Source organism: Peromyscus eremicus, chromosome 10, assembly GCF_949786415.1.
Source record: "Peromyscus eremicus chromosome 10, PerEre_H2_v1, whole genome shotgun sequence".
Taxonomy (NCBI): domain Eukaryota; kingdom Metazoa; phylum Chordata; class Mammalia; order Rodentia; family Cricetidae; genus Peromyscus; species Peromyscus eremicus.
In genome coordinates, this window is record NC_081426.1 from 57,784,149 (window position 1) to 57,803,624 (window position 19,476).

Consider the following 19,476-nt stretch of genomic DNA (forward strand, 5'->3'; position numbering starts at 1 on the left):
AGCTATGATGTAGCTCAGGGGTAGAATGTTCGTGTAGCATGTGTACATGCAAGGCCCTGTGTTCAATTCCTACACCACACACAAATAAATACCCTCAAGCAGAGTGCTACCATCGCTCTGGTTTCTGACCTTCTTACACTCTTTGTTGGGGTTGGGGGGGGGGGGGGAGAAGATGCTGAGAAAGGGTCTCTCTGTGTTGTCCCGGAGCTCTCTAACTGGACCAAGGTGGCCTTGAACTCACAGGCCTGTCTCTGCCTCCAAGTGCCAGGATTAAAGGAGTGTGCATTCTCACACTCTAATCTCTCTCCAGACCTCTTCTGCCTCCCTACTTGCTGTGGATATCGCTCTGTATAAATAAAACACTGATTAGCCAGTAGCCTGACAGGAAGTATAGGCGGGACTAAGAGAGAGGAGAGAGGAAAAGGAGAGGAAGGTAGAGGAAGGGGAAACACCAGCTGCCGTCCCGGGAGCATCATGTAGAGGCAGCAGGTAAAGCCACGGAACATGTGGCAACATACAGATTAACAGAAATGGGCTGAGTATAAGAGCAAGAGCTAGACAATGGTAGGCCTGAGCTAATGGCTGAGCAGTTTAAATAATATAAGAGTCTGTGTGTTTATTTTCTAAGTGGGCTCTGGGACTGGCGGGGCTTGGCAGGAGCTGGAAAGAAACTCAAGCTACACCTACTCCTCAGGCACATTGAACCCATCTTATTTTAAGGTCATCTGAACCAATCTGCAGTTTAATTTCCACAGAGTCTAGGATTTCGATTGTGGATCTATGGGAGACATTACTCTCCTACTTGGCCAGACTACTCGATGCGGTGTAGAGCAAGGCTCAAGCACCTAACACAGGGCCTGGTACAAAGCAGCCCATTCATCAACTCTCTGCCCTCCCTCTGTCCACACATCTAAAAGCTCGGCCTCACCCTGCTTGGATCAGTTTCTGATTCTGAGACAAGGTTTCACCATCAGCCCTGGCTGGCCTGAGACCCACCTGCATCTGCCTCCAGACTACTGGGGTTACACAGGTGTGTGTCACCATACCCTGCCCATACTGCTTTAAATTCGTGTTTAATATAATTATTTCCAAGAGGAAACTCAGAGAATACAGGTACACATTTTCAATTTCCTTATGGTAAAACACAGTAAAATGCACTTAGTAAATATTCAAAGTCAGACCCTGTGCTATCATGTGAAAGTTCCGACAACCTGCATGCTGTGACACACTGCAGCACCAGCTACTGCAGACGAGGCAGGCAAGCCCTTGAGCCTGGAGGTTCAGGCCCAGCCTGGGCAACAACGGTGGGGCCCAACTGAAATTCTATATATATATAAAATAAAAATATTAAAAATATGAAATATGTTGTTTAAAGAATAAGGAACAAAATAAACCCAAAAATATTCATAATACTTCCTTGTATTATGCTTCCTTGGCTACATTATTTTATATCCACTAGGCATAATGGCGAATACTTATAATTCCAGAATTTAGAAAGTGGAGGTAAGATCAGGAATTTAAGGTCATCATTAGCTACATGGGGAATTCAAGGCCAACCTGGGCTACATAGAACCTTGACTCAAATAGGTGAGAAGAAAAAAATACCAGATAAAATAAAAATTAAATTGATGTGTGTGTGTATGTGTGGATATGTGTGTGTGTGTGTGTGTGTGTGTGTGTGTGTGTGTGTGTTTTGCAGGGGACTGACCCAGGCCTGCAGTCCAGCTACTTAGGAGCCTAGGCAACATCACAATACCCTGTTTCAATAAATAAACAGGGCTGGGGGGTAGGGCTCAGTGGTAGAGTGCTTGCCTACCAGGCAGAGGGCCTCAGTTCAATCTCTGGCATGGAAAAATAAATCAGTGAATAAATAAGACATATGCACAAAAAGTCCTGTTCCTCATCTCAAAACTATATTCAAAGAAAATCCTTCAAATTGTTTATTACTTTTTCAATAGAAATTAAATTATCAAATCTTCCTATCATACACACAGAAAAAAATCAATTTTAGATATTTGCTTTGGGGTGAGTAAGATGGTTCAGCAAATAAAGACACCTACCACCAAGCCTGATGCCCTACATTCAATCCCCAGGAACTGCACAGTGAAGAGAGAGCCAACTCCTACAAGCTGTCCTCTGCCCTCCACACATGCCCACACACACACACACACACACACACACACACACACACGAATTAATTCATTAAATGGACCCAATATTTGCTTTAACAGCAGCACTATATGGTACTTTTTTCTTTTCGTTTCTTTTTTAAAACAAATTCAACTTCTAAGAACCTGAGTTTGAAAAAAATTAATGGGAATAATTTTTAAAATATGGGCTGAAACTTCAGATCAGTGGCAAAGCAATTACCTACCATGAGTGAGGCCCTGAATCTGATCCCTGAGCTAAATAAATAAGTAAATAAGCCACACTCAAAGTAAATCTGAGACATGCTACATATTCTATCTCTCCCTAAACAAACCTTTAACACATTCAAATATTTAGGTTCTGGTAAGTTCTGCTGTTAGAGCTCTCTTCACCCAGCACTTCTTAATGATGTCAGATGTCAGTTTGGAAAGTACAGTTACTGGGGAAATGAAAGACACTGAAGCCTTGAAGGTCCTCGGGAAAGTTACCTGAGTCATAGATGATCCTCTTCCTCTTGTGCGGCTTTGGTTTGGAGACATCCTCTCTCCTGGAGTTATCAGCCTGTAGACAGCAGAGTGCAATTAGAACAACTTAGCCTGGCATTCTCCTTAGACTCAGGGTTCATGGCCGTCAACTGAGGCAAGTTTGCCCCCATGGAGACAGACATCTGTTGATACCTAGAGCCACTGTTTATCACAATGTGGGAGACAGGAGTTTCTTATGACATCTAGTACATGAGGACGTTACTAGCATCATCCAATGACAGTTATCTAGCCCAAAGGTCAGAATGCTCTTGCTGCACAGGACAAGACCAGAAGTGCACAGGAAGGAAGACTTACAGAAAAGCTATACTATTACTCAGCTACACGGTCAGCATCAGTCCACAGATAAGAAAGAGAAAAAAGATGTTGTGGTGATATTTTGTTTGTGCTCTGACAAATAAAGCTTGCCTGGAGATCAGGGGGCAGAGCTAGCCACTTGTTAACCATAAAGGCCAGGCAATGGTGGCACACACCTTTAATACTAGCACTTGGAAGGAGGAAACAGGACATGATATGGCTGGGCAGAGAGAGGAATATAAGGCGGGTGGAGACAGGAGCTCGGCCCCTTTTTCCAGTCTGACAGAAACAGTAATAGGCTTTTGAAAACTGCAGGCAAGAATTTGGCTGGGGCTGAGCAGTGCTGGCGCATGCCTTTAATCCCAGCACTCAGGAGGTAGAGGCAGGCGGATCTCTCTGAGTTCAAGGCTAGCCTGGTCTACAGAGTGAGTTCCAGGAAAGGCACCAGGGCTACACAGAGAAACTCTGTCCTGAAAAACCAAAAATAAAAAAGAACTTGGTTGTGTGCGGACCTAATGGCACAGGCTTTTGATTCCAGCACTTACAATCAGGCATCTCTGTGAGCTGGAGGCCAGAATGGTCTACAAAGGGAGTCCAAGCCGGACAGCCAGAACTACAGAATGAGACTCTGTCTCAAAAAAAAAAAAAAAAAAAAAAAAAGGAGGGGGGGTGGGGGAGAAAGACCAAATCTGGTTGTAGGACTGGAGATGGTTCAGCAACTTAGAACACTTGTTGCTCTGAGGACCCAGCTCAACTCCCAGCACCCGAATGATGGCTCACAAACACCTATAACTCCAATTCCAAGGGATCCAAAGTTCTCTTCTAGCCTCTGTGGGCACCAGGCATGCAGGTGGTACACACACATACATGCAGATAAAACACTCTTACACATAAAATATATACATACATACAAAATAATTTTTTAGAAAAATAACTTGGTTGTATTCTAGTCCTCTATGAAAAATAAGAAATTTCAGTATTGAGCTAGAGATTCTGAATCAGAATGGTGAAGGTACAGGTTGAGTTCTGACAACTTATGGTAAACTAAAGAAAGGTTAACTACACAAGAAAACCACAGAATCAACTAACCTGGGCCCATAGGGCCTCACAGAGACTCAACCAACAACCAGGGAACCTGCATGGGTCTGATCTAGACCCTCTGCATATATGCTATGGTTGTGTAACTTGGTCTTCTTGTGGGATTCCTAACAGTGGGACAGTCTCTGACTCTTTTGCCTGCTCTTGGAACCCTTTTCCTCCTACTGGGTTGCCTCATCCAGCTTAATATGAGGGGAGGTGCCTAGTCTTATTACAACTTGACATGCCATGTTTGGTTGATATCCCTGGGAGGCCTGCCCTTTTCTAAAGGCAAACAGAGAAGTGGATGGGGGAAGGGGAGGTAGGGGAGGGGCTCGGAGGAGAGGAGGGAGGGGAAACTGTGGTCAGGATATAATATATGAGGAATTTTTTAAAAATCCATATGCTAGACCTTGGTAAAATAGTTTTTTAAAAAAGAGAGAGAGAAAAAGACAAAGGAAGGAAAGAAGGAAGGGAAGGAGGGAGGAAGGGAGGGGAGGGGAGGGGAGGAGAGGGGAGGGGAGGGGAGGGGAGGGGAGGGGAGGGGAGGGGAGGAAGGATGAAGGAAGGAAGGGGAACTAAAGTACTGCTAACCAAAACTTGATGACTTGGAAAATTACTTAGACTATCCACACTGCAAAACTGAGACAGAATAGTTTGAAGAAAGTTATCAAGGATGTAGCTGAACTATCACTAAAGAAGTATTAATACATGCAGAAACACACTGCCCATTTTAACTAAAGGAGCTAAAAACAGGACAAAACAAAGAAATCCTGCCTGACTTCTCACATTTCATAAACAGACCCATAAGGTTATTCCTAAGGTATCATCAGGACTAACTTCACTTTCAAAAGACCAGACAGCCTTTACCTGGAGCCCTAAGGAGTCCCAGGGACAAGGCTGCTGCCTAGGCTTACAGGAATGCAGTAACTCAGAGGGTCTGCGAAAGAGACGATAAAACCAAGGAGTTTTACATCTTAAAATATAATGGCATTTCTTTGCTGGGTTTTGGACTTGCTTGAGAGCTATTATCCTTCCCTCTCTCTCCCTTAAGACGGAAATGACTACTCTAAATCTCTACCACTACTGTATGCAGGCTTCTGAGGTTCACAACTAGGAAAGAATTTGCCTAAAAATGAATCATCCCTTCAAGTCTTATTTATCTTTGACTTAGATGAAATTTAAATGATATCAGTCTTTACACTTGATAGTAGAATGAATCAATACTGGGGAGGGGGTGTGACAAATAGAATGGATGTACTTTCAGTTGGCCATGGATAAAATGTCATAGACTGGATGTTTACATCCCCAAATTCCTATGTTGGAGCTCTAGTCCTTAGTCACAGCCTTCAGAAGGCAGAGAAAGGGGCATCTCGGAGAGTTCAAGGCCAACCTGCTGTCCATAGCCAGCTCCAGAGTGAGAGGCTGCATAGTGAGACTCACTCTCAAAACAAACAAACAAACTTCCAAAGTGATTAAAGTTCAATGATTTAACGAGGTGGTATGGACTATGTCTGATCTGACAGAATTAGCATCCTGGTAAGAACAGGCACCAGAAGGCTCAATCTCTCCTTCCTGAGCACAGGCTCCCAAGAAAAGGCTGTGTGAGGACACAAGGAAGCCAGCTGTCTGCAAACCAAGAGTCCTCACTAGAAACTACATCAGCCACAGAATCCTCATCATGGACAAACAGGCCCAGGACTCAGAGAAAGCACGGTTCTCCTGTTTAAGCCACTGGGACCATGGTATTAAATTAAATCAAATTAAAATATGACCTGCAGACTCAAGAGCAAAGGCACTTAATAGAGATATTCCTCATACACTCCAGATACTGGAATTAACAGACAAAAACTTTAAAGCAGAGTCGAACACCATCTACCTGAAGACAGGTCCCGTGTCTCTATGAACAAACCTGGTTTTTGTTGTTGTTGTTGTTGTTGTTGTTGTTGCTTTGTTATTTGTGACTCAGGCTGACTACAAACTCAATATACTCCTGCCTCACCCTCTTCATTTTATTTTCAGCACACGCCATGCCACCACAGCTGGCAAAGTTTGATCTTAAAATAAAAAAATTCTGCCAGGTTGTTGGCGGTGCATGCCTTTAATCCCAGCACTCAGGAGGAAGAGACAGGCAGATCTATGAGCTCAAGGCCAGCCTGGTCTACAGAGTGAGTTCCAGGACAGCCAGGGCTACACAGAGAAACCCTGTCATGAAAAAAAAAAAAAACAAAAAACAAAAAACAAAGAAGCCAAGGTTTTGTTTGTTTGTCTTTGTTGTTGTTGCCAGCATTAGTCTGTGCACTGTGCGCATGTCTGGTGCCCATGGAGGCCAGAAGAAGGAGTAAATGGAGTTACAAATGGTTGTGAGCCACCATGTGGGTGCCAGAAACTGGACCTGGGCCCTCTAGACAGTGCTCCTGACCACTGAGCCAAAATGCAAAGTTTTAACAACTAAAAGGAGAAAGGAAGGAGAAGGGAACATCAGGGTCGAACACCACGCTGTACTAGCTAGACATATTAGCCTTACTGCTTCCTCCCTCCTCCGCGAACGGCGCTGAAATCTCGAGTTATTCCACACTCCCAGCTGCCCGGACACCCCACACAGTACAAACTTGGACCTGGAAACTCACCTTGACTTCCTTTGCTCCTTTCTTTCCTTTGACAGTTCCCTCCGAAGGTTTTATTTTCTCATTCTTCTTTACGGTCTCACTCACAGGCTTTTTTCCACTTGATATAACCCCAAAGAATTTCCGAATGTCCTAAAAACAGAAGAGGAGACATGTAAATATTAAATACCTGACGTTCTAATTTCAGTTACTAACAGGACAACTTTACTCAACTGGTCTAACCCAAGTCACCTCTCCAAATCAAGGCCATCTATATTCAGCAGCATCCTTTTTATAAATAAAAGCCACCTGATAACATTACCTGAATTAAAAATAAGTTTTCTAATGTAAAGTAATATTAATCCTCAGAATGTAACCAAAAAACGATGCAAAAATAAACAAGTAAAATTTTCGATAAAGGGGCTGAAGAGATGGCTGAGTGGTTACAGCACTTCCTGCTCTTGCAAGAACCTGGGTTCAGTTCCTATCACCCACATTAAGTGGCTCACAACCACCTGTAACAACCATCTATTTGGGGGTCTGATGCCCTCTGGCCTCTGCGGTCACTTGCATGCATGTGGTGCACAGAACCTCACACATATACACACACATAAAAATAACAAACCAGTTTTAAAGAATTGTTTTTGAGGAGCCAGGCGGTGGTGGCACACACCTTTAATCGCAGCACTAGGGAGGGAAAGGCAGGTGGATCTCTGTGAGTTCGAGACCAGCCTGGTCTACAAGTTGCAGAATAGCCAGGGCTGTTAAACAGAGAAACCCTGTCTGGGGGGGGGGGGGGGGGTGACAATAAGAGAGCACAGTTATGAAGAGGCAGAGAGCAGGTGTAGTGACTGAACATGCATGCACATACAAATCCCATCGTCCTACAAGATCACACTTCAGCTTGAGAAGAAAACTCACAACCCAGACTGTTCTTAGAAACTAAGAACACTGAAAAGATTTTTCTCTACATGATTCTTTTCAAACTCTAAAAAAAAAGAAAAAAAGCTGGTATCTGCTATAATATACTCTTCATTACTTGGTCCTGGGTTAAACTACAGAATTCTAATCATACAAGGACTTTACAAATTAGCATTAAAAGCACCCAGTTTTCTTATTCTTCACATATATATTTTCCTTACCTTTTTTGTTTTGTTTTTATTTTGTTTGGAGACAAGGTCTCACTAGGTAACCCCGCTGTCCAGGAACTCACCATGGAAGCCAGGCTGGTCTCCAACTCCTAAGAGATCTACCTGCTTCTGCCCTCACCCCCAGTACTGGGGATGCAGGTGTGCACCTCCACGCCCAGCTCCCTACCTTTCTGCAACTGAGTTCTGAAGAAATTACACAGAGAAGAAAGTGAACAGAACAGACCTTCGAATCAAGGAGCCTTGGTCTGAATCTGTACTCTAGTGCATTCTACTTGTGTGATCCTGGACAGTTCACTAGCATCTCATCTGTTTTCAGATAAGTGAAATGGAATTCATTACATCTACCCTTTATAAAGCTTCAACATGCATCTACTATCATTTTGGCTCAGCAAAAAAGCTTCTCCACTTCATTTTTGAGCTATTATTCACTCAAGTCACTGAAACACCCCCTTCTGTAAACTGTTTATAAACAAAGGTATAAGATTTCATATCTTCCTTTGCAGATCTCCTGTTATATTAAAAAGTTCTAACTCATTAATTAAATCTAAGTTTAAAAAAATCTTGCTGCCAGGCTGGAGGCATGTGCCTGTAACCAGGTGGTAGAGGCTGGAGAATCAGGAGTTCAAGACCAGCCTTGACCAATTCAAGAAACTACACAGTAAGTTTCCAACTAGTCTGGGATACAAGAGACTGTCTCAAAATAACCAAACAAATAAACACATCAACAGGGAGCCAATGTGATGGCTTAGCAAGGAAAACTAAGTTCAGTAAGTTCAGTCTCCAGGACCCATGTAAGTGGGGGGTGAAGGGGGACACGACGACTGACGCCTGAAAGTTGTCCTCTGACCTCCACGTGTGTGGCATATGTGCACCCACACAAACATCACACACACACATGTGCACACACACATACACAATATAATAATAATAAGATTCAAAAGTAAGTGACTAAAACACAGCCTATCGAATGGATACTTTGGCTCTAAAACTCAAGACATTTGTGTCAAGTGCTGAAGAATTGGACAATAAGGAAAGCCACAATCACATGTATAATTTACCAAGAACTGAGCTTGAGGCTGACTACTTTATTGCTTCTGGAGGAAATGACAGTTTCTAATCCGTGTCACTTTTTAGAATTACACAGTGATTCTTCACTCAAACAGTGGGGCTTAAACACATACAAAGGAAAGAAAAAGAAAAGGACAGAGATCATGCAGGTACTCCACGGAAACAGCAAAACTAGAGGTTAATAATTAGGGAGCAAGCGAGATGGCTTGGAGGGTAAAGGCGCTTGCTGTCGGCCTAAGGACCTGAGTTCGATCCCTGGAGCCTACACGGAAAGGAGAGAACCAACTCCACATTGTCCTCTGACTTCCACACCTAAACTATGGCACGCATGCGCGCGCGCGACAGACAGACAGACAGACAGACAGACACACACACACACACACACACACACACACAGAAAAAGAAACAAAACATAAAAACATGATAACTACAGTCCTGGTTTCACCTTGTTTTTTACACCACAGACTAAAGAAACATTCATTCAGCGAAGGAAGCGGCTGGTAGCAGTGAGCACTGACTGACGTACAGCACAGTCTGCCCTGCACTCGGCACGGCTGCCCTTCTCCCTAAGGAGCTGTCGGCTCAACTTCCTTCTTTCTCCTTACTCCACCTACAACTCAACCCTACACCGATGGCGGCAGTATATGCTGTATGTACGTACATCAGTATCTATCACAATACGTACTAAATATATACTGTATGTACATATATCAGTATCTATCGCAATACGTACTAAATATATGCTGTATGTGCATATATCAGTATCTATCTCAATATGTACTAAATATATACTGTATGTACGTACATCAGTATCTATCGCAATATGTACTAAATATATGCTGTATGTACGTACATCAGTATCTATCGCAATATGTACTAAATATATACTGTATGTGCATATCAGTATCTATCTCAATATGTACTAAATATATACTGTATGTACGTACATCAGTATCTATCGCAATATGTACTAAATATATGCTGTATGTGCATATATCAGTATCTATCTCAATATGTACTAAATATATACTGTATGTACGTACATCAGTATCTATCGCAATATGTACTAAATATATACTGTATGTACGTACATCAGTATCTATCGCAATATGTACTAAATATATGCTGTATGTACGTACATCAGTATCTATCGCAATATGTACTAAATATATGCTGTATGTACGTACATCAGTATCTATCGCAATATGTACTAAATATATACTGTATGTACATACATCAGTATCTATCGCAATATGTACTAAATATATACTGTATGTACGTACATCAGTATCTATCGCAATATGTACTAAATATATACTGTATGTACGTACATCAGTATCTATCGCAATATGTACTAAATATATACTGTATGTGCGTATATCAGTATCTATCGCAATATGTACTAAATATATACTGTATGTGCATATATCAGTATCTATCGCAATATGTACTAAATATATACTGTATGTACATATATCAGTATCTATCGCAATATGTACTAAATATATACTGTATGTACATATATCAGTATCTATCGCAATATGTACTAAATATATACTGTATGTACGTACATCAGTATCTATCGCAATATGTACTAAATATATACTGTATGTACGTACATCAGTATCTATCGCAATATGTACTAAATATATACTGTATGTACGTATATCAGTATCTATCGCAATATGTACTAAATATATACTGTATGTACATATATCAGTATCTATCGCAATATGTACTAAATATATACTGTATGTACGTATATCAGTATCTATCGCAATATATACTAAATATATACTGTATGTGCATATCAGTATCTATCTCAATATGTACTAAATATATACTGTATGTACATATATCAGTATCTATCGAAAAATGTACTAAATATATACTGTATGTACGTATATCAGTATCTATCGCAATATGTACTAAATATATACTGTATGTACGTATATCAGTATCTATCGCAATATGTACTAAATATATACTGTATGTACATATATCAGTATCTATCTCAATATGTACTAAATATATACTGTATGTACATATATCAGTATCTATCTCAATATGTACTAAATATATACTGTATGTACATATATCAGTATCTATCTCAATATGTACTAAATATATACTGTATGTACATATATCAGTATCTATCGCAATATGTACTAAATATATACTGTATGTGCATATATCAGTATCTATCGCAATATGTACTAAATATATACTGTATGTACGTATATCAGTATCTATCGCAATATATACTAAATATATACTGTATGTGCATATATCAGTATCTATCGCAATATGTACTAAATATATACTGTATGTACATATATCAGTATCTATCGCAATATGTACTAAATATATACTGTATGTACATATATCAGTATCTATCGCAATATGTACTAAATATATACTGTATGTGCATATATCAGTATCTATCGCAATATGTACTAAATATATACTGTATGTACAAATATCAGTATCTATCGCAATATGTACTAAATATATACTGTATGTACAAATATCAGTATCTATCGCAATATGTACTAAATATATACTGTATGTGCATATATCAGTATCTATCTCAATATGTACTAAATATATACTGTATGTGCGTATATCAGTATCTATCGCAATATGTACTAAATATATACTGTATGTACGTATATCAGTATCTATCGCAATATGTACTAAATATATACTGTATGTACGTATATCAGTATCTATCGCAATATGTACTAAATATATACTGTATGTACGTATATCAGTATCTATCGCAATATGTACTAAATATATACTGTATGTACGTATATCAGTATCTATCGCAATATATATTAAATATATACTGTATGTACATATATCAGTATCTATCTCAATATGTACTAAATATATACTGTAAGTATATATATCAATATCTATCGCAATATATACTATATATGTATGTATATATACCAGTATCAATCTCAATATATACTAAATATATACTGTATGTATATATATATCAGTTATATATATATATATCAATATCTATCCCAATATACACTAAATGAGCCCAATCTCAAATAAATCAACTAAAAATGTTTACAGAAAAATGAAACGAAAGATCATAAACAAAAATGTCTACAATATAAGTTATATGTAAGTAAGCTTCTACAAATCAACGAAAGACAACTGAGTAAGAGCTAATAATAGGTAAACTATAAAAAGAAATGCAATACCTACAAAACATACATATTATCTTTTCTCCCAATAATCACATTTCTTATATTTTTTGGGTTGTGAGCCTAGCTTTTAACAGCTGAAGCATCTCTCTGGCCCAATCATCACATTTCTAAAAGAAATGCTAGTGGATGGAAAAGCGCATACTGCTCTTGCAGAGGACCTGAGTTTGGACCCAGCACTCACACCTCATGGCTCACAGCTGCCTGTAACTCTAGCTCTGGTGGCTCAAAACCCTCTTCTGGTCTCCACAGGCACCTGCACTCACATCCACATACCCACACACAGATACACACACACACACACATATAAAAAAAAAAACTTAAGAAATTATAAAGGAGAACTGGAGAGATGGCTCAGTGGTTAAGAGCATTGGTAGCTCTTTCAGAGGTCCTGAGTTCAATTCCCAGCAACCACATGGAGGCTCACAACTATCTATAGTGAGATCTGATGCCCTCTTCTGGCATGCAGGCATACATGTAGATAGAACACTCATACCAAAAAGAAAAATAAAAAATAAAAAAGTATAAAGGAGCTGAGCGTGGTGGCAAACATCTAATTCTATCAGTAGGGAGGCAGAGGCAGACAGATCTCTATGAGTTCAAGGCCAGCCTGGCCTACAGAGTAAGTTCCAGGCAGAAAGAAAGAAAAGGGGGAGGGGGGGAGCCGGGCAGCAGTGGTGCACGCCTTTAATCCCAGCAATTGGGGAAGCAGAGGCAGGCAGATCTCTGAGTTCTGAGTTCAAGACCAACCTGGCCTACAGAGCGAGTTCCAGAATGACCAGGGCTACACAGAGAAACCCTGTTTCAAAAAGCCAAAAGGGGGAGGGGGGTTAAAAAAGAAAAAAAGAAAGGGGGAGGCGTGGAAAAAGGGAGGTGGGGGTGGAGGGGATGAAGGACACCGAGGTGGGGAAGGATGAAGGAGGAGACCAGCTAAGTGTAACTCTCCTTTTTTTCTTGGTGATTATTAGTTTTAAAAAACAGGGAAATTCAAGCAATACAAAAGATTCGGGCAAAACGCACACAAAAACGCACGCAGCAATAACTAAAAATAAGATAACCAAAAATAAGTAAGTTTTTCATGTATTACTTACAGCAACTGGACACAGATTTATGTCTTTTGATGAGCCTGTGGGGTAAATAGTTAAATAGGGCAAATAAAATTAGAATATATCCCCACCTTAGATGAGGAAGTAGAGTGGATACGACGACAAACACAAGATCTCGACAAAACGACACTTCGAATGAGTTACTTCATTTTTCTGTCCCTTACCTTCCTCATGACGTCACTTGCCTCACAAGATCCTTCTCACAATACAGGTGGCAGACCGAAAACCTCTGAAACTGAAATCTGCTCTTCCATCTCTAAATCCCTATCCACCTTCAACCTCATCTACCTACTCACTATTTCCATAACTCTAAGGACTGTGCAAAAACAGACACACCATTAGCAACCTTCCCTTGACCCATTTGGTCTTATATACTTACAGGAAGGCACAGTGTAGGGAGATAAGATGCAAAGTGAGCACCCCTTATGAGAAAAATGCCCTTGTGAAGCTACTCTGGAGACACACGAGTATGTAAAGACTTAAACACAATGGTACATGAGGCCACGAGAGTACAGGAACCACCTGGCACAGGACCTCAAGGACAACACATGAACAAGGCCTTACCATGACTAGCGGGTGCATCGGGTGATACTCATCAAAACTGAAGCTTGGAGATACTTCTATAGGTTCTACCCAAAAGGCTTGGACACTCCAGACAAGCAGGGAATGAATATTCCATGAGCACATGGGTGATTAGTCCATCATGGGCTCAGACAGACTAGTTTATATACTATGAAAATGACGTTAGATTTGCTTTTACACTTTGGCCACAGCCTCCTCAACCAGGGCCTCTGCCTCTCACCTTCTCCCAAACAGACACCCAACAAAGTCTGAAAATATGCAAGAAGACAAACAAGCCAGCTGCAGGCCTTCACAAAACATGTAAGCAGGATCTGAGAGCTCTGCAAATGCAGGAAATGTACGATGCCAGGGTAAGGACCACCTGCTGGTAATAAAGTTAACTGAGAAGACAGTATCAAGGAAGAAACGGTAATAGGGAGGGAAAAAAAAAAAAACAAAGCATAAAGCCATCTCCAGCAGAGTCATCTAGAAACTGACAATGGAGGTGTAAGTAAATAGACAGAGAAGCTCCCCAAGAAATGGAAAGATGGCTGGCTGTGGTGGCACACACCTTTAATCATTTCAGGGCCAGCCTGGTCTATACAGTGAGTTCTAGGACAGCCAGAGCTACATAACAGAGACTCTGTCTCAAAGAACGGAGGGAGGGAGGGAGGGAGGGAGGGAGGGAGGGGGGAGGGGGGGAGGGGGGGAGGGAAAGGAAGATGGGCCAGGTGTGGTGGTGCATACCTTTAATCCCAGCAGAGAGAGGCAAGTGGCTTTCTGTGAGTTCAAGGGCATCCTGGTCTATATAGTGAATGAGTTCCAGGCCAGTCAGGGCTTCATAGAGAGCTCCTATCTCAAAAGAAAGGAGGGGAGGGGAGGAGGGGGAAGGAAGGGGGAGGGGAGAGGAGAGGAGGGGAGGGGAAGGAAGATGAAGCTAGGCACAGGAATGCATAACTGTAATCCCTAGCACTCCGAAGCTGGGCCACAGGAGGATCATGAATTCAGGGTCAGCATCAGCTATCAAAGCAATTCAGGGCTAGCTTAGTCTACATCAGACAGGAACACAACGCCCATAGAAATGGAAAAAGTAGAGATAAGCAAGATGATGGGTCAGGTGAGTGAAAAGGGACGGCCATGGTAGCCCTAAATGTGATGAACTACAGAGACCACTGTCCTCTTCGCAGTCGCCATCAAGCTAAATCCCCACTTGGCCATTCTGTATCCTAAGAGAATCATTGTCCTCACCACATCACAGGTGCCTCGGCCATCTAAGACAGAGACAGAGCCACTGAAACAGACCCTGATTCACTCAGCCTTACAAGTGAGAAGGAACGCTCACGCACTTCCGAGCCTCTAGGCAGCAGCAGCAGGCGACAATCTCATCCTGGTCTGTGTTGAGAATGCTAGAACAAAGTACAGACATTCAAGGATGGAGGTGCTAGAGGGCTCAGTGGTTAAAGCGTGTGCTGCTCTTGCAGAGGACCTAGTCCAATTCCCAGTACTCACAACCACCTGTAACTCTAGCTCCTGGGGATCACATACCCTCCTCTGGCCTGAACAGGCACCTGAACTCACAAGCACATATCCACACCAAGATACACACTCATACATAATACAGAAATAATAAATCTAAAAACAAAAAGAGAAAGAGAGAGATTTAAGGGTAGGTCCAGAACACTGTAGAACACTGATGAAAGAATGAGTAAGATGTAAAGCAGTATCAAAACAGAATAGAAAGGGTTAAAAGAGCAGCGCTCACAACAGGTGTTCTGCATGGCATTTCTGGAGTAATGCCAGGTGTCTACATGGCATTTCCGGGGTATGTCCGGTCAGTTTCCTGAAGGAGTGCCTGGAATGGTAGGAATGCCCAGAGCTGCCCGCAACTCTGCAGGATCCAGAAGTGACTATGGCCTTTGTGGATGTGGCAGAGAAACAGATAAGTATCTGAGCAACCAAAGGTTATAAATCTCACCAGTACATGTCCAGTCAAATTCAGAGTAAAAGCCTATGGTCTTTCCGGCCAAGCGTTTACTAAGAGTAACCACCTAAGGGATGTCTAACAGTACAAACCCGAGTCTTGGCCAACAACAGAACTGTGTTTTAATGCTAATCTTCACGCGTTGGCACCAAATGCAGCTCCAGAGTTTTACAATAGTGTGCTAGGAGGGCATTCATTCAAATCATGTTTTTCTAGTAGGAATTATACATTTTCAACTTTTTACAGTCCTGGGACTTGAATCTGAGGTCTTGCCCAGACTAGACACATATTTTACCACTAAGCTACATTCCCAGCCCATCTCTTACTCTTTATTTTGAGACAGGATTCAAAGTTGTCCAGGCTGGCCTTGAACTTGTGATCCTCCTACCTTAGCCTCCCTGTGGCTGCAATCACAGCTGGTACCACCAGGGATGGCCCAACACTTTTTAAACTACAAATTTTAAAGGGCAGGCAGAGATGGCTCAGCACTAAAGAGCACTGGCTGCTCTTCCAGAAGACCTGGGTTCATCTCTCAGCAGCCTCATGGTGACTAACAACCAACTGTGACTCCAGTTCCAGAGGATCTAATACCCTCTCCCGGCCTCTATGGGCACTATATTCACAGACATACATACAGGCAAAAAACCATCCCTACATATAAAATAAAAATGTTATTAGGCAGTACTGTACGCCCTTAATCCCAGCACTTGGGACAGGCACATCTCTGTGAGTTCAAGGTCAGCCCAGTATATACACTGAGTTCCAGGTGAGCCAAGACTACATAGTGAGACTCTATCTCAAAAAACAAACAAACAAACAAAAATAAATAATGCAAGAGGGCGTGTTAATTGCTAACCAAAATAAATATTATGTGTACTAAAACAATCTTTAGCTGGGCATGGTGGCACACAAATGTAACCCCTGCACTGGGGAAGCGAAAGCAGAGGACTACCAAGTTCAAAGCCAGCCAGGGCTACACAACAGTACCAGGCCACCAAGGCTAGACAGTGAGACCCTGTCTCTAGCCCTCCACCAGGAAGTCCTTAACTGGGGTTTTTGCTAAGATTTTACTTGCTGCTTTTTGTTAAGAAAATGTGGGCAGTGGTGGCACAGGCCTTTAATCCCAGCGCTCGGGAGACAGAAGCAGGCGGATCTCTGTGAGTTCGAGGCCATCCTGGTCTACAGAGCAAGATCGAGGACAGGCACCAAAACTACACAGAGAAACCCTGTCTCGAAAAACCAAAAAGAAAGAAAGAAAATGTAAGAAGGGGCCCAGGAGACAGCTCAGCTGTGAAAGTGCATGCTATGTTCAAATCCTCACCCCGCATAAAAAGACAGGCATGACTGCACACATGCTATGTTCAAATCCTTACCCCGCATAAAAAGACAGGCATGACTGTACACATGCTATGTTCAAATCCTCACCCTGCATAAAAAGACAGGCATGACTGCACACATGCTATGTTCAAATCCTCACCCCGCATAAAAAGACAGGCATGACTGCACACATGCTATGTTCAAATCCTTACCCCGCATAAAAAGACAGGCATGACTGTACACATGCTATGTTCAAATCCTCACCCTGCATAAAAAGACAGGCATGACTGCACACATGCTATGTTCAAACCCTCACCCCCATAAAAAGACAGGCATGACTGTACACATGCTATGTTCAAATCCTCACCCTCATAAAGACAGGCATGACTGCACACATGCTATGTTCAAATCCTCACCCCGCATAAAAAGCCAGGCACGCTGCACACATGCTCCGTTCAAATCCTCACCCTCATAAAAAGCCAGGCATGCTGCACACATCTGTGACCCCAGCACTGCAATGGGGTACAGACAAGAAGACTGCCAGGACGGGCTAGCTCGGGGTTCAGTCAAAGACCCTACCTCAAAAGAACAGGATGGAGAGCAACAGCAGGACCCAGGTGTTTTCCTGGGGACTCCTCACATGCTGGGACACACACAACACACACACACACACACACACACACTCCTTAAGGTATTAAATTAGCACTGTGTATTATTCTGAACTAAATTACTAAAATTCACCTTCTATATTAGATCTATATTCTCATGTCATGTTGTATTACAATATTGTGGCTATAAAAGACAAAAACTACTTTCACTTTTAGTAGGCCATTTCCTCTTCCTTCCAAATTGGTTTTTGGCCAAACAAATTACTTGTTTTAGAAATCAAAACCATCACCACCCCCGACGGACATTACTGATGCAGCAAGTCTGGCACCCGCCTCGAGCTCTTCCCTGAGAAAGATAGCCTGAGTAAACAAGTACGGTCTGAAATCTTTGAATTTTTCAAAAGTTCCGGGGGGGTGGGGGGTGGGGGGGTGACTGTACAATCGTACAGGGAAGAGCCTGTGACAGGTTCCAGGGAAGAAGAGTCTATGGTCCTCACTGACGGCTTCATTCACTCAGGTTACCACTCAACTTCTAACAGCCTTCAACGGACAGGAGCAATGCTCAGTGCTCAGAAGAAACAAAACAGGAAGCAGGCCAGCACAGGAGGCAGAGGCTGTCGGATCTCTGAGTTCAAGGCCAGCCTGGTCTACAGGGCAAGTTCCAGGACAGCCAGGGCCACACAGAGAAACCCTGCCCCACCCCCCACCAAAAAAAAGAAAGAAAACAGTCAAGAAAAAGCAAACCCTCTGCTCTCACAGAGCTTGCGTTGGTCTCGCTGCTCTTCAGTCTGTCTTCAGAGAACAAAAATTGAGCCTGGAGAAGCCAGCCCGGCCCGGGAAGGGAAGTGGGGCCCTGTTCCTGCTGCTGTCCCTTGAGTCTACAGACGGTCTTCCTGACAGGCTCTTCTGACAACGGAAATCTTAACTGTGTCAAGAGGATACAACAGTCTCTCAATTAAACACTCAGCATACAATTTTCAGGTTCCTGACCCAAAATTACAAATGGACCAAACTGAGCACAACACTGAAAATATTATCTAATTGAGATCTGAATCAATAAGGTTTCTTTTCACAGCTGCTCAGCTGGGATAACTAAAGTGTTTGAGGCTGATTGTGCCTGAAGAAGTGCTTTATTCCAGAATGCTGACATTTTCACCACAGCTAACATACTGATTGAAGTTCTCATTCATCCAGAGGTTAACATTTCACAACTGATTTCTAACCCAAAAAAATCAAATTTCAACTACCTACATGACCACATAACTTAAGTTCAAACCCAAAACAGAACTGAAATATAATACAGTAAAACACCACACTTCTCTGGGCTACCTTACTGTCATGAAGAGAACTAAAACAAACAAACCAAGATAGTCAGTCACCAGGTAGCCCTGACTGGTCTGAAATTGCCTATGGAGACCAGGCTGGCCTCAGACTCAGGAGGATCCATCCACCTGCCTCTGCCTTCTGAATGCTGAGATTAAAGGTGTGAACTACCACCACGCACACTCGTGAAATGTCTTAATAACTTAGACACATCATGAACAAAAGGATGGAAAAAATACTTTAATAATTTAGTTTACTTGATGTGTATGAGTGTTTTGCCTGGATGTATGTGTGTGTACCACATAAGTGCCTGGTGCCTATGGAAATCAGAAGAGGTCTCAGGTCTCCTAGAAATAGTTATGGATGGTTGTGAGTGAGCCATTATGTGGGTGCTGGGAACTGAACTTGTGTCCTTTGTGAGAGTAGCAAGTGTTCTTAACCATTGAGCCATCTTGCTTGTCCCT

General features: G+C 42.1%; 1 protein-coding gene across 1 annotated transcript in view; it reads right to left on the reverse strand.

The window, feature by feature from the left end:
- The window catches only part of Rfc1 (replication factor C subunit 1), a 72,734-nt gene that overhangs the window by 42,850 nt on the left and 10,408 nt on the right, over window positions 1–19,476 (reverse strand). Inside the window, exons 2-3 of the mRNA XM_059275907.1 lie at window positions 6,695–6,823; window positions 2,637–2,709 (exon numbers count right to left, since the gene is read on the reverse strand). Coding sequence (XP_059131890.1) covers window positions 2,637–2,709; window positions 6,695–6,823 — 202 coding nt within the window. The remainder of the gene's footprint in view (window positions 1–2,636; window positions 2,710–6,694; window positions 6,824–19,476) is intronic.